At 40.8% G+C, this 16412-nt stretch overlaps 2 protein-coding genes across 3 annotated transcripts in view; one reads left to right on the forward strand and one right to left on the reverse strand.

Moving 5' to 3' along the window:
• The window catches only part of LOC139761641 (uncharacterized), a 54793-nt gene extending 47766 nt beyond the window's left edge, over window positions 1-7027 (forward strand). For both annotated transcript variants that reach the window (XM_071685928.1, XM_071685929.1), the window contains one exon: window positions 230-7027. In XM_071685928.1, coding sequence (XP_071542029.1) covers window positions 230-398 — 169 coding nt within the window. In that variant the 3' untranslated portion in view covers window positions 399-7027. The remainder of the gene's footprint in view (window positions 1-229) is intronic.
• Window positions 1-16412, reverse strand: part of sav (scaffold protein salvador) — a 1023444-nt gene that overhangs the window by 732003 nt on the left and 275029 nt on the right. The window lies entirely within an intron of this gene.

Here is a 16412-nt window from a genome sequence, read left to right on the forward strand (position 1 = left end):
ATTAGACTTAAAACCTAAAAAAGGAGAAAATGTTTACAAGTTTCTTTCATAAAAGCAACTTCCAACATTCATTTAAACGAATTTCAAACTTGGCAAGATTTTAGTTTAAGCGAGTTATAATTGAATTTCAACTTTTGCTTGACGTCCGGTTTGCATGTCTTGGGTATTACTGAGTGTTAACCCTGCCTGTTCCTCTCTCTCTCTCCCCCTACCCTGCCTCCTGCCACAGGTACCGCCGGAGACACCAGAGGGACAAGCTGGGGCGTGGCTGGCCCCCAGGTCCCCTCGCACCTTGGCCTCCCGACGATCACTCGGCTCCGACCAGACACATCATGGCCGACGAATACGTCTACCACACCTACTCCTCCGTCAGGAAGATTCCCGTGACTAAAGTCTGAGTGTACATCACGACGTCTGCTTCAGGAGCATCTCTGTAACTGAAAACTGAGCGTTTCACCGCTACGTGTGCGTCAGAGAGAAACCTTTGACTGAAACCTGGGTGCAAACGACGACGTCTGCATTAGGAAGGTCCCTGATATTAAGGCCTGAGTGTACACCACGACGCCTCTGTCAGGAAGATCTGCGTCGGTAAGACTGAACGTGTTCGTCACTACAGATACGTTACGAAGACCTCCATCACTGTAGTAAACTTCTCCAGGTCACTTCTCTGCCACCAGATCCCATGTGACCCAGGATACATAATGTGACTATGAGATTCAACAGTTATACGTGCGAAACTTTCCATAATTAAATCGGATTTGTCTTTAAACAAAATACAACTCAGTACGAAATTTTCCCAAAGAAAATTAATCAAAGACGTATATCTGCTTACTGTGTGTTTTTAGCGCATCAGTGTCGTGTCATCGTCGCCAGTTTCTGTCCTTTGGGCCGTCTGTTACTAGAGAAAAACAACAAATGCTTCCAAACGCATCATAAACCGACAGAGAGACTGTGAAGGCATAGCAAGAATCAAAAGCCGTGAGCGCAAGACACCGGAAAAGGGAATGTCGATTAGATTATCAGTTTCTAGTTTCTAAATATATTATCTATAAGAATTCTAATCTAGTTTGAATATACATGTTTGTGTCGGCTATTAACTGACTTACAGGAGAATTTTAGTAAAAGAACACACCCACATTCTACTTGAATGGACGTTTAATGACGACCTTCACCTTATTTGATGTACGAATGAAAATTTCAGACACACGAGGAAACCTTTAGCCTAAGAACATGTCCATGAATGTTGTTATATCTGTGTTGCTTTGCATCACATGAACCAAGGATCCAAAGTATGCGAGTGCCATGACCTCAACAGAAGTGCTTCAAGGTCGAGGTGTTCTCTCTCAGTGTTGAATCATGGGAGGGAACATTTAAACGTTAAAAGTTCATTAAGACACTCCTAGTTACAGAGAGATACTTAAGTGTGACTGAATAATGTAATCTAACTGTAATTGATGATCTAAAGTGGAGACGTACGTGATCCTGGAGGATTACAGCGTCATGTGTTGGTCAAGAGGTTATTGGTCTGTAACATGGGTGAGACTAGGGCCACCTGAGATACGGAACCACCTGGGATGTGAGCCACCTTGAGTGTGGCACCAGGGGGTAGCACCATCTGAGGTGTGGCACCACCTGGAGTAAGGCGCCACCTAAGGCGTTAAAACATCTCACAGTCTATCTGAAGGGTTTGACTGTGAGGAGGTATTACTTCAGAAGTCTTTTTTACATTATCTTTATATTATCCTTCATCTGTATATTATCCTTATATATCATCTGTATTTCTATACTGCCTCTTGTGGAGGTAAGATGTTAACTGAGTTTGATTTACTATGTTACAACAACAGAAAATAACAGAAGGATCTCATGGTAATACCTTATGGTTTCCTCTCTTCTTCTTCCAAGTAAGTCAGATAATATAACTACGAGTATTTCTATATTTTTCAGGAATGGATTCCAGTCATTTTTCAATCGCAACTCATTTTTTTTTTTAAAGACTGTCATTCCTTTCTAAACGGGATAAGTATTATTACTTTTAATCGCAGACAATTTTTACGAAATCATAAAGAAAGCAATTTCACTTGAATATCTTAAAAAGCACAACTTTATCATAATATCATGCGTCTAAACCTTACTGAAAATCATTGTAATTTTCACATCAACCACATACATTACATAATACAATAGATCATTTACGAACGGCTTAACAGTTGCAATGAGGAATGGCATCCATATGGTATAAAGTCAATGGTAACCGCATGGTATGAAATGCATGGTAGCCAAATGGTATGAAAACCATGGCAGTGGTATGATGTGAAGTCCATGGTACCCAAATGGCATGAAACCCATGGTCGTCATATGGTAACAAACCCATAGTAGTGGCATGGTATGAGAGTAACCGCACGGCATGCAACCTATGATAATCGTAGAGGATGAAGACCATGGTAGGAGTTTTCCACAGCTGGAAAGAAAGATACCGAGACAGTAGCTGGAAACAAGTTCCAGGTACTGGAAAACGGACTGGAGGATGACACTAAGAAAGGCCGAGCTTCTCACCTCTTCCCTGGAAAAAGTACTCGCCACTTGTGGCCATCAGCCCCGCCCGAGAGCTCTTGGAGTCGCACATCACACCTACACAAGGATCCTTGACTACTATAGCAATTCGACTTTCTTGTGTCTGTCTTAAAAACGTGTGTCAGACGTCGTTTAAATGTGTCATAATAAGGTGTAATGGACGTCGTATACAAGTCATAAGACGTCTGCTGGGTGTCATTTGCGTGTCATCACGACGTCCGTCGAGCGTCGTGTGCGTTTCATAAAATGTCAGTCGGAAGTCGCGCGTGTGTGTGTGTGTGCCACAAGACGCGTGTCGGGTGTCATGTGCGTGCCGTAAGACGAGTGCCGGTTGACATGTCATCTAGGCGGCTCTCTGTTCTCCCTTAAAAACTTTCCATCGCGTTGCTCAATATCTATCATAGATACATAACTGTAGTCGCATTCCACTGTATTTCACTACTCATGTCCTTGTACGTAATGCTGCTGTCACGGCGGGAACCAGGTAACACTCCTGTCATTGTGGGTGCCCAAGTAACGCTATCATTATTATGGGAACCCAAGTGACAATGCCGTCACTGAAGAGGCCCACGTAACGTCCCGTCACTGTGGGAACTCATGTACAGCTATTGTCACTGCGGGAGCCTACTTAAGGCTCTCATCACTCTGGGAGCCCTTGTAACGCTCTCGTTACTATGGGAACTTATGTAACGTTCCCATTGCTATGGGAGCCCATGTAACATGTCCATCAATATGGAGATCCATGAACGTCTATATTACTATGGGAGCTTATGTAACACTTCTATTATGGGTACCCATGTAACACTTCCACTACTATGGGTTCCCAGACAACGTTTCCATTTGTATGGGAACCAATGTAACAATTCCAGTCCTATAAGGACCCGTGCAAGGTCTCCATTACTATGGGTACCCAAGTAACGATTCCTTTACCATGGGAGCCCATGTAACGTCTCCGTTACTATGGGAAACCATGTCCTAGCTTATGGTAACAGTTATTCACATTCTCTGAAGTTCTCTGAGATTCTCTTATGCCTCTGTGACCTCTTTAAGTCATCATGTACAGTTGTTGATCTGCTCTTTATATTTCGCTCTGCTCTATGTTTAAGGCTCTGGCAGTGTGGTGCTCCCTGAGGCCAGTTGCCGGTCATCCTAGACTATTGGCTGACCCTCGGGACTCGTATCAAACCAGTCATAACACCCCCCCCCTCCCCACATCCCCCTAGTTCATCACATGATCACTGACCCTCAACAGGAGGCCTACCGCCTATGGGGTTCATAAATCACCTTCATTAACTGTTCTCCTTTTTGCCTTTTGTCACGTGAGACAGTCAGTAACTTGTTAAGCTAACAGTCTGAGATTCATCCAGTCATGCTGTTATTTTCCAAGGGAATGCAGTTTAGAGGTGTCATTGTTAACATTATCCCTCCCACATGCCAATTCATCACTATAGCACCACAGTCAATTTTTATGACGTTAATATTTCTAGTAAATTTAAATATGCCTAACTTATCACTACAAATACAGTTCCAATACCACGCAAGATTTTATTACCGTTTCAATAGATACATATATAATTCACTATAGTATTGTATTACGCGATTCATACACACCAACTCTCGTACACCACAAATGGTTCATAAATATACAACACATACCACATCAACATTAGAAACGGGTGTATAACGCATGCTACACTCTCGTCAGTCTTGTGGAGTATAACAGAATGATCCACTATCATCATACCTCTCTGTGTCGTCCCTTAAAATTATTGTATTACGTAAACTGGAATTATCGTGACAACACAACCCGGCGTTAACGTCAATGCTTATTACCTTTCCCTTCGATGGCTGAGTCACTCGTGAGATATGCCTGTTATTAGAGGTTACTCATGATTCATTGGTTCTGCCATTGCTTGACTACATTATCATCCCTAAAACAGATTTCTTTTTCTCATTTTTTGTGGTTAGGTTTACTGCATTGCTATAAGTGGCAGACTTTATCCCCCTCAAGTATGTTGTGAATCATTTTATGTTCTGATGATACTCTTTCAGTGTTACTTCCAATGGGTAATATTTAAGAGTTATATAAGGGTTCATGGGTTATATTAAAGTAATGGTCGCAATCGTTCGTACGAATAAGTTCCTTTTATGGGTTATACAGTTGTTAGTTCGTACCGATGATATTACCTCAGATATTCAGTTCCACATTGGCCTTCAAACTCTCCCAACTTATGTTTACATTTCATCCAAACTGTGGTAAAGGGACATGATCCTGACCCTCTCACCTTGACCTTAATCTTGACCCTTGAAGGTAAACAAAGAATAGCGTGGCCACAGGAAGTTAGATGTTATTCAAAGTCCGGCCCCAAAAGTGCCGCAAACAAGTAAAGTACCGACGGAATAAAGAGACGGAACATGACAGACCAAAAATGTATTTCTGGAAATGTTTCGTCAAGCAACAAGGCATCAATACCACGACCCAGGTCTTCCTGGCGACATGTCGTCTAACGGTTGTTTCTCCTCCGTGGAGGTAGCGAACGATACCGAGGTAACCCCTTCCTCCGTTTCCTGGCCACTCATACTGACCCTAATGGTAGTCCTCACACGTCCTCACTTGCCCACCTGCCTCAACCTACCGCAAATCATTCCCCTGTTGCTTAAACACCTGCCCACGACTGCATGCTACCACACCAGTTCTCTTGATAGTAACATCAGTCACTGAGATTGAGTCGTCATAAGACATACGTGCGTGTAAGGCAGAATTTCTGGCAAATCTAACCGTAAACTCTTCATTCGACATCGTTAGGGGGAAAAATGGTGACTGTTGGACACGTATTCTTCCTTTGCTAAGGAACACCTCTCTACACTCGCGACCCAAAATTTATCAGCAGGACCCAAGCTTTATCAGTACAGCCCAAAATGTATCAATATGACCCAGAGTTTATCAGTACGACCCAGAGACTTTCATCGTAAATATTGGTGGGAACCCGTGACGTCAGCAAGGTACCACAACCACCCCTTCCCCCCTCGTCCTCACAACGGTGGCTTTCGTCCATTTTTACCGCCCATATTTTCCTCTCGATGCCTTCGTTTCAAGCTGTAGTAACTCTCCGCCATACCATAAGTGTCAGGAACAGAGTCGAAAGTTTTTAAGAAGAAAAGGTGTAGCGACTGACGAGGCGAGCGAAACTGAATTTATTTTTGCCCTCGCAACCCCGAACCGTTTTCCGACCTCCGTACTATCGACCAGTAGGAATAATGAAGACTAATATTCATCTAATACCTAAATCATATATTCATGAATATTCCCGGTGTCGGGTCTTCCTCGTAAGGATATTCAGTGACCGCTAAAGTTCGACTTGCTGCTCTTTACGGCTATTGGCTCTCCCAGTACCATGATCACAGCTGCCAGTAACGAGAGTCGGGAACCATTTTGGCAAAAATCTCTGGAGAGAGTTTGCATCGCCCGGGATATATATACAGCACGACCCTGATGGCAAAATAATATAATAAACACTCTACCATACAAGTTCTTCATTCATCTATTAAATAAACACAAAATCCTAATGGTCAAGTCTCAGTAATACTAACTATTTCTGTAATTATTGAAGCTAAGTACAACAACAACAGAGACTTTGAGAATGATAGTATGAATAATAACAACAGCAGTAATAGTGGTTATAAAGATAACAGATAATAATGACAATTCATATTCAAGTAAATAATTTGGTTTAAAGTCAAACAAGAGCGATTTACGCTTCGCTTTATGAAATGTTATCCATACGCGGAGAACAACTGGAAAAAAGTAGAATTTGTGTTCAGATCCCCTTTTTCCCCCGTCATCGTTCAGGCATTGTTACAGTGGTAAAGTCTGTCATGATCCAGCGAATGCTGCTGTAACAGATCAACCCTGGAGCAGAGTGGCAGGCACCGCGTGTGTGTGTGTGTGTGTGTGTGTGTGTGTGTGTGTGTGTGTGTGTGTGTGTGTCTGTTGTATACGACCGAGGGTACGATGTTAGTGGTTTAGAGCCCCACAACACCAGACAAAAACCCACAACACCAAACAGCCTCACAAGACCAGACATAACCCCACAAGACCAGACATAACCCCACAAGACCAGACATAACCCCACAAGACCAGACATAACCCCACAAGACCAGACATAACCCCACAACAGACAGTCGTACAACAGACACCAACAGCCATGTAGATATCACCATTCTATACCACACTTTTTTCCCCTCTAATCTCCAATGTTGTATTAGTGGTCTTACTAGCGTTTAAACTTTGATATTGCTGATTTATTATGCTTCCAATGGCTCCTGCAGGTCTCTCTCTCTCTCTCTTCTCTCTCTCTCTCTGGATGCGAGGGAGGAGGTCAGACCCGGTGTTATCGGAGTAATATCATATTTTGTATTTTTGTAAAGAAATTGTGTAAATAAATATTTCATCTTTGGCGTTGGTTTTTATCACCAAAAAGATCTACATGAGTGATGCTTCCTGGTAGTTAAGCTAAGATATTTTAGACAGAAGGACGGGTTTATCCTCATGGGAAAACTAAAAATAAGCCAGCACAAAGATAGAGTCGGTTGACCGACCGCTTGCTTGTTGGCATTGTTTCATCTAAACCAGAAATCAGAAGATATGCCTTTGTTTCCTGCAGATCAGCTGTTTAAATATACAGAAACAGATTGTTATCCGACAATAATAGGACTTAAGAGATGATCCGAATTTTTCGATAAGAGTATCATGATCATCACGTGGCAAGGATTATGATTATTATCACTAATAAGAATGACGAGCAAGGGAGAATATAACCTATCAACCACAACCATCATATGCAAGCCAGAAACAGCGCCCCTGTTGACTGACTACTGAACTACAAAGGCCGGATAGCGGAAAATGTGCCTTTGTTTATACTGGAAAATTCGAATAAGTGAACCAGTCAGATATCTGGAGGTCAGATGACAAAATACTTACTGTATTCCAGTGACTTGAGAGGAATGGACTCTGTGAAGTATATACAAACTGAGAGGACTTTGTCCACGGTATATGATTGTCAGGTTATATATTCTTAGCAGAACTATTCTGAACTTGAATGCTATATTTCCCGTTCTTAACCTAGCGAAAAAGTGTATTTTAGGAGAAGTACTTTACCCGAGAAGATATTAAATCCAGCTCGGTAGCTTAGTTTTAATGAAACAGAGAGAAAGACCAGCAATCCTGAAATAGTTCTGGGAAGGAATTATCATCTAAATGAAATATTGTGGGTATCATTCCAGGGAAGATATTATGTCTCATGAGAAAAGAGTCTTTGTCCGGGGAAAGTTTTCTTCCCGTTATAGATACAAAACTCACTCAATCCTTTGAGTACAACTACTTAGCCCCTTGAGGACGAAGACGACTTAACCCTTAAGTACGGTGGCATCAGTTATCATATCCATGGAGCAAGTCATCGTATCCAAGAATCTATAACAATAATACTCAAAGGTTCAAAGTCCGTCGCACTCAAGGAGTTAGTCGTCACACTGAAGGGGTTATCATACTCAAGGACTTGAGTCGTTGTACTCAAGTGGTTAGCTATATATCAATATATTCACATAACTGTTAGTGTGGGTAGTTGACCATTTCCCTTCCAATAATTTTCTTCTATATTTACCAACTGATTAATCTATTAAGGCAGATTAGAAACCCGTTTGTTTTCAACACTACGAGTGTCTCTTTAGTCAGTATTAATGTAAAAATAATATATGAAGGAAACAAATCAACTGGTAGCAATATGACTACCTTAACAAACTATGTCAGTTTAGATAAATCAACTAGATGCCATACTCTACCATCTGTGCTAATGGTACTAATAAAATATCTCTGATAAGTACCAACTAGATTCATTGATACATAACTAAAGAACTTAACCAGGCGATCTATTCTACTTACAACTCATTAGCATAAGTTCGCTCTTCATATCAAATATCTCATTTCAGTTTTTGAACGCTAAGATTTACAATCCTACCACAAACATAAACTCAGGACATTTGCTAAACAACCTCAACAAATCAATTAAACAGACAAGTCGACCACAAGTGGATCAAATGATACAAGGTTTCAGCACCTTGAACTTTAAGTGTCTGAGTCACTTCCATCAACATGCAAGCATCCTCATTCTCAGAGCCTGACAATCATCATAGCTCACTGTGGAAGTGGTACAGTGAGATGGCCCCTTCTACTTTACTATCCTGTCTTGATCTAAAACAGTGGCAGGTAGAATGGAGACTTTTTCTTTACTATCCTCTTGCCATCTACATAGATCAGGATTTCAGAATATTACTACAGGTTGAGTATCCCTCATCCAAAATGCCTGGGACCAGAAAAGTTTCGGATTTTGAAATATTTTGGATTTTGGAATATTTCCATTTACATAATGTGGTATACATAATGTGATGTCCATTTCTGTTTCATATGCACCTTATACACATAGCCTGAAGGTAATTCAAGCGATACTTTTAATAATTTTGCGCATGAAACAAAGTTTGTTTAAAACTGAACAAGAAAGTTAAGGTGTCACAACCTTAGCATGTGGACAATCTGTGGTTATTTGGCACCACCTTCATTTCTGACTCTGAAAATATATATATATATATATATATATATATATATATATATATATATATATATATATATATATATATATATATATGATATACCATTAATAAAGAAAAATAACGTTTAGGTGTGGAATTTTCCACTTTAACGTCAACGTTCAAAACGTTTCGGATTGTGGAGCATTGCGAAATACTGATTATCGTATTAGTGATGCTCAACGTGTAATGTCTTCCAGTAGATGACCTTGTTAAAGACTACCAGGCACAGTGTTAACTGGCTTTCCCATGTATTGTTCCCTGCATGCCATACAAAGACTCCTTAAGGTTTCCTTTAAATCTACTGTATAGTTGAACAAATATGTATATATATAATGTACAGCTAGACCACATGTCGTCTTCTATGATCTACTGAATGGATGTTGCTATGGGGTTTTATAACTAAACGTATGATAAACATATAGATAATTGGTATGTTTTCAAGTAAAAATGATCTTAAGTCATTGCCTTATTAGATAACTGTCACGATATATTCGGTAATCATTTCTGAATTACTGTATGACAGCTTGTCTGACTAACTACCCACTCTGTGACTGGTCTGAGTCATTTCCCCATGACTTACTGTACCGCTGGTGCTTCTGAGTCATTCCCTCAAAATCCCTGTGATACTGCGTATGAAAAGCGATGAGTCAGAAAACATAACAAACATTCACTTCAAGTGTGGGAAAGCCTTGTCTTGACGCGCGTTTGTGACGAGCAAATGGGTCGGCAGCCACTTACCATCCGGAGGAAATCAGCTCTAGCTACCCCCTGGGGGAAAGAGACGTGGTTTACCCCTGTGATATACAGGGTAAATTTCACACACAACAACAAAAATTATAATGCCATACCACCCTACTTTTGCTTTCGTGATTTATGTCGAGGTAGAAACCTTGAAGGGGAATGAAGTTGTATGGAGGTCAGTTAGGTGAAACTGAAGGTAGTTTAAGGTAGTTTGGTGCAGTTATGAGTATCATGAGTTAGTCTAAGGCTGTTAGTGTAGTTAGAGATAGTTTGATGATACAGAAATTAAATTTAAGACAGTTGAATCATCCTTGTTTCAGAGCGGAACCTAAAGAGCAAATGCCATCCATTGCTTGTGTTCCCAACTGTATAGATGTGAATGACGTGAATTGTAAGTCAGTTCTTTTACGGGAAGCTCCACATCACAATCTCGGTCTAAAAGTACATCGACTGTATCATCTTCTACATTAACTCCTAGGTCGATATCGAGAAGAAGTTTTACTTCAATTTAGATCAAGTTCTATGTCGAGTTTAGATCAGGTTATACGTCCAAGATGCGTCAATTAGGGTCAAACGCAGGTCCCCCTAGTTGTTAACTCTCTCAGCACGACTGAACGACCATTGAGCACGAAGGTACAACTCTCGGATATGATGGCGCGACATCTGACATGACATTCATGACTCAATCTAACATACCCAAGGATCACACAGTCGTGCTCATGGGCCGCATGCCGTCGTACTCAAGGGTTGTAGTGTGGAGCTCAGGGGGTCGTACTGTCCACCTTAAGGGTCGTAACGTTATGGTTTGAGGGTCAAGGATTTGATTCGTCATTCATCGCGCTGACCCAAGACGAATTGGTGACCTCCAGTAAAATAATGATGGTGCCAAAGGTCCAACACTTGTAATATGTTATGGAAGGAGCCCTGCACTCTCGGGGTCCACATTTAAGGAAGGCCCTTCGCAAGAAGGTTCTTTCTTAAGGAGGTCCTTTCTTAAAAGAGATTTTTCCTTAAGGATGTACATTTTAAGGAGATTCTTTCTCATGGATACTCTCTCTTAAGGGGATCCTTTATTAAGGGGATCCTTCCTTTAAAAAGTCCTTTCTTGAGGAAGTTCTCACAAGGAGATCCTTTGTTAAGGAGGTTCCTTCTAAAGAAAGGCCTTTCTTAAGATGGTCCAGAAAGATGACCTCGAACTATTGTTAGATCTGCTGTGAAGCAGAGGTGGAATGAAAACGTATACTAATGATTAGGTGCACAAATGAGAGACTTCAACTTTTTTGATTTCCCGCCTTTGCATATATATTATCATCTCCTTCATGTTCGTCTGTGTTTTCAGAGTTTGCATTATCTACGGATAAGCTCTCGTCACGTACAGAATTTCTAACTAAAGCCAGGCTTTGAATGAAAATACACTGAAGGCAAATAAAAAAAGAAAAAAGGAAAGTCTAAAAAAATGGAAAAATAAAAAGGGGATTATTTTTTTTCTCTATCTCTCTTTATCTTTTTGTGTGTGCATTTGTGAGGCATTTAGGATGACCTTGGAGGCCTGTGTTTGAAAATCTTATTTACCTTCAGGCACACATGAATGTTATCAACATGGAGTTATGCTGGTGTATCCAGCCGGAGGCTTACACTGAGCGAACATGATCACAGTCACACCGACAGACGGACGGACGGACGGATGGATGGAAAGAAAAACAAAAAGAAAGATATACACAAACGCACTCTCTCTCTCTCTCTCTCTCTCTCTCTCTCTCTCTCTCTCTCTCTCTCTCTCTCTCTCTCTCTCTCTCTCTCTCTCTCTCTCACACACACACACACACACACACAAAGGACCGCCTTGTCACTGACATATATAGAGAACTCGACAGCAAAATGAAAGTCTCTGGCTTATATATTTTGTAGTGTCAATATAACAGTTTTTTGAATACTTTAAAAGTTGAGGGGGTCTCCCTGCAAGCGAATAATCGTGTTTGTAACGCTGAGTTGGTTAAGCTGAGCTTGCCCGCGTTGCTCAAGCTGAGAAACTCTCTTATTACAGGGATTTTAACATCCTAAATCAGTGGTATTAACTTGAAGGTAACTGGTATCAACACGAATGTATCTATATTCCAAGGGCACATAGAAATCTTTTGAACTGATGTGTTTTTTTCTCTCTTTTTCATATTTAACTAAAACATTATCATGTTAGATTTTATTACAGCTGAAAAATCAGAGCAATGTTATAATCTACCTTAGGCAGCAGAGGGTTGATGTATTTCTGTACCTTTTACATGTTAAACATTCATGACTTTACCATGAGCATCATATTATGAGTGTTGGCAGTATAATTCTAAACCTGCTTATCTTGCTTACCATCCATGAGTCTAGATAGCGTGGTGTGTTGCTTTGGCAGGAATTACTACCGTTATTGTTGGTGTCTATGAATTACACTGACCTCCAGTGCCTAAGGTAGGGTGATGGCTGATTGACTATTAGATGACGACACTAATTTGCTGTGTTTAGCACTCTAAAACAAGGAAAAATAATAACAAAATGTTATTCAGAGACTGGAGGAACAGAATATTAAAGGGGGATAGGATAAAATATCGAAATGCAAGTCTTGTGATGTGCTTAATATATGCAATATACTGTAGCTGGGTCTGGATCAGGGTAAAAGCTAAATGGGAAAGATGAAGAGAAATAGATTAGCGGTTGTTGCAATCAAGGAGAGAAGAGGGACGGCGGAGTTAAAGGAAAGTGGATGGAAACAGTACATGGAGGGGAAACTTTATCAGTTTTGAAGCATTTCATTTTCAACCTTTATAGTCGGACATAAAATTACTGAGGACTAGAGACGCTGGACCTGAAGAAGTACTTTTTGGTATAAAGTAACTGGAAATATAACTCATTAGGTGTACGAGACATGACTATAGTGGTTTGTAAGATGAATGCCATGGGTGTATGGGAGCAAGACAATGAGTAGATAGAAATATCACTTTGAATGTACGAGAATACATAATGAATGAATGTACGAGAATACATAATGAATGAATGTACGAGAATACATAATGAATGAATGTACAAGAATACATAATGAATGAATGTACGAGAATGCATAATGAGAGAATGAATAACAACACACGAAGAGTTACGGCAAAGGCCCTTCGAATAACTTCTAAAAAGATAAAATTGAATGTTAAGAAGGGTAAGATGCTTGCGTCTGACACTTGGGAGTTAGGCTTAAAAGAAAGAAAGAAAAAAAAGCTGAGTAGTGAGAAGCAGGAGTTGAGGGTTTGAAGTTTTCAGATATTTTCCGGTGCACCTTTAGTGAGGCTGGAGAAGCGGAGGTGAGATATTGGAGAGAGCGTTCTGAGGGACTAGCAAACTGCTGATGCTTCGGAAAGTCACGGAGAGGAGGACATGTGAGGTTAAAAAGATTCGACGTGGTTATGAGAAGACCTTTGATAGTTGATGTGGTGTATGGAAGTGCACGGTAACTCTGTAATGATAAAATGATGAGACGAGTAGGTGAGAAAAGAAGTTTTCTCTCTGTTAAGACAGCTATATAGCGAATGGAGAATAAATGTAAGTTGATCACTTGAGCTTCAGGCCTGTTCAGAGTCGGAGTCACCGACAAGTCGAAACCACCGATCGAAAATCATAAGCTCCTCCTCCAGGTGTTCGAGGTACTTCTAATACCATACACACTCTCAATGCATGTATGGCTCTTGTGAGAATGAGGCCGCACAAAAGTATATAGATAAGTTACGATGATGAGAAACTGGATACTATACAAAACTTAGAATTCTAAAGTGATGCAATGCAATGGCAATGAATGGATACAAGATTAAGGGATAATGTATACGTGTGAGATGATGGGAAGACGGGACAGAAGAGGAAGAAGAGTGAAATGGAAGATTAGAATGAAGGGTTACGGGGAGAAGAGAAGACAGGAGTCGGTGTGTGGATGTGTACAAGAGAAGAAGGATCTGTGAAGGACAGACATCCCGTTCGAAGTTACCCTGCGTGATGAAGAGAAACACAGAACTGGATCTAGGTATCACTAAGAACAGTACGTTATTTAGCCATCTTGTATGATCATTACGAACAAGCCTACAACCGAACGTACGGTGTTTCTCCTGTTACTTCACCTGTGATTCGTCTACCGTATAGATTCATTGTGAACTGTAAATCAACTCTGCCGGTACACTTACATGTACCGTAGCTACGGTACACGTACCACAGGCGAGGTGCGTGTGCCACAGGCACGGAACTATGAGCGCTGCTTGGTTGGAGAATCACTCACATCTAGCAAACGGGTCGACGATAAACATCAGTGTTCCCCCACCGTACCCTTAGTGGTGGTTCAACCTTGTGAAGACCAGATGTTATGTATTTGTGGACCCCGGCATCATAAAGCATCAGATATATAGTCTGACTGTCCTTTGACTCTCTCTCTCTCTCTCTCTCTCTCTCTCTCTCTCTCTCTCTCTCTCTCTCTCTCTCTCTCTCTCTCTCTCTCTCCCCTATATATATATATATATATATATATATATATATATATATATATATATATATATATATATATATATATATATATATATATATATCACATGCTTAAAAAAAGTGACATGGACTGCCAGGAATTCTACCCCATCTTCTTCAGGGACACCCCTTCACCAGGCCAGACATGCCCACGCCTCGTATGCTCTCCGTGCACGAGAAGCACAAGAGGGCGTGCAAAGAGACAAGGGAGTATACATATTTCATGCGTTGTCTGCACCAGAACAGCAGTAGAGGTCACAATCCCAGCGTGAGGTATGTTCCTCGTATATCTTCGATGACAGAGACAAGTTTACTGGAATCTCAATCAAGGCCTTGTGTTTGATGAGAGTACTATAAAACACATGGCTCCAGCTGGGATTCGTGATGTAATTAGGTTGTCTCGGGTAAATTCAAATATCTAATTCGTAAATGAATTGCAAAATACAAGATTTTTTCTCGACACAATAATTAGAAACAATTTTTCCTTTTCAATTCATACTGGTTCACATGCATCTAATCACTGGATATTAGGCACTTTATAAATATATATATATATATATATATATATATATATATATATATATATATATATATATATATATATATATATATATATATATATATATAATCTATCGGGAAGCATTGTATAAGCCCCTAACAACTTCAAAAGGTAAATATGAACCTCGAAACTGGAAGAATATTAGGGCAATAACTGGAGTCGAGGATCCAACCCCACCCCGGGCGGAGGTCCTTCAAGAAAAGCCTGAAGGACTGACCAAACTCTTCCCTGCCAATATAGGACTCAGACCCATATATCTCCTTTAATCTAAGAACGTTCCATCATTACCAGTCATCACAGTTTCACTGGTTTTGTGGACGTTGACGGGAAATGAACTCTGAACGCAACTGCTCAAGATTAACTTAATTATTGGATCTAATCTCAAGCACAAGATTTCGTCGATGTGATGAAACTATGGTTTTCAAATTCAAATTATAATGCCGAGGATATAGGAGATCGACAAGCTACCACCGTCGGAAAATCCTTCTCTCCTTGCCGTACGATTTTCCTATGAACTTCATATAAGCTCACGTACGTATCTTTCTATATTGTAGATAACGTCTACACAAAAAATCTATTGAGGACCAGAGACCATATCAGTCAAACAACACAGGCACAGTATGCTACACAAAGTGGTACCTGGTCTCAACACCCACAACCAAGTGTACAAGCCCCGGGCAGGATCTTGACATCTTACACAACTAACCAAGCTCTCACGAAGAAGTAAACATCAGAATCAAAACATATACAACATATTCAACAACAAAAGTGCTCATGATGCACAACGATGCACCAACAATTTAGAATATTTCAGTATAAAATGCAGCCTTCAAAACCCATAAACGAATTTACAAAGACAATCTAAAGGTAAGTTAGAATGAGGCAGCCAGGGAAGACAAAACAAACCATCGCCCTTCGATCGACCCCTACTCTCCACACCACTTGAAACTGCAGTCAGTGCGTCTCCATACATAACCCTCTTGACCCACACGTCCTCCTGTCCTATGCCCCTCCAGAGTGGTTATCACAAGCACTTCGTCCACATCCGGACTTCGGGGAGGATGAGGGAAATGAGAGGGGGGGGGCCTCGAGCTGCGACAACACAGGATCAAAAACCAGCTGCAGGATGACAGCTGCCCTACTTCACCCCCGCTATGTCGTTACAATCCAAAAGAAAAGAATGTGGTCAGCGTCGGTGATGCCTGTAGGTGCTGTCCGTCCGCTCTAGTCCTCCCTGTACCTATGTTAATTCTTGCTGGAAACCAACACGCCAACAACAGGACATTATCCAATGAGAAATCAGCAGTGCAGTGAAGCAGTCCATTATCCGTTCACAGTGAATCTACCTCTAGCCTGGTTATCACCTTGA

Source organism: Panulirus ornatus, chromosome 41, assembly GCF_036320965.1.
Source record: "Panulirus ornatus isolate Po-2019 chromosome 41, ASM3632096v1, whole genome shotgun sequence".
Taxonomy (NCBI): domain Eukaryota; kingdom Metazoa; phylum Arthropoda; class Malacostraca; order Decapoda; family Palinuridae; genus Panulirus; species Panulirus ornatus.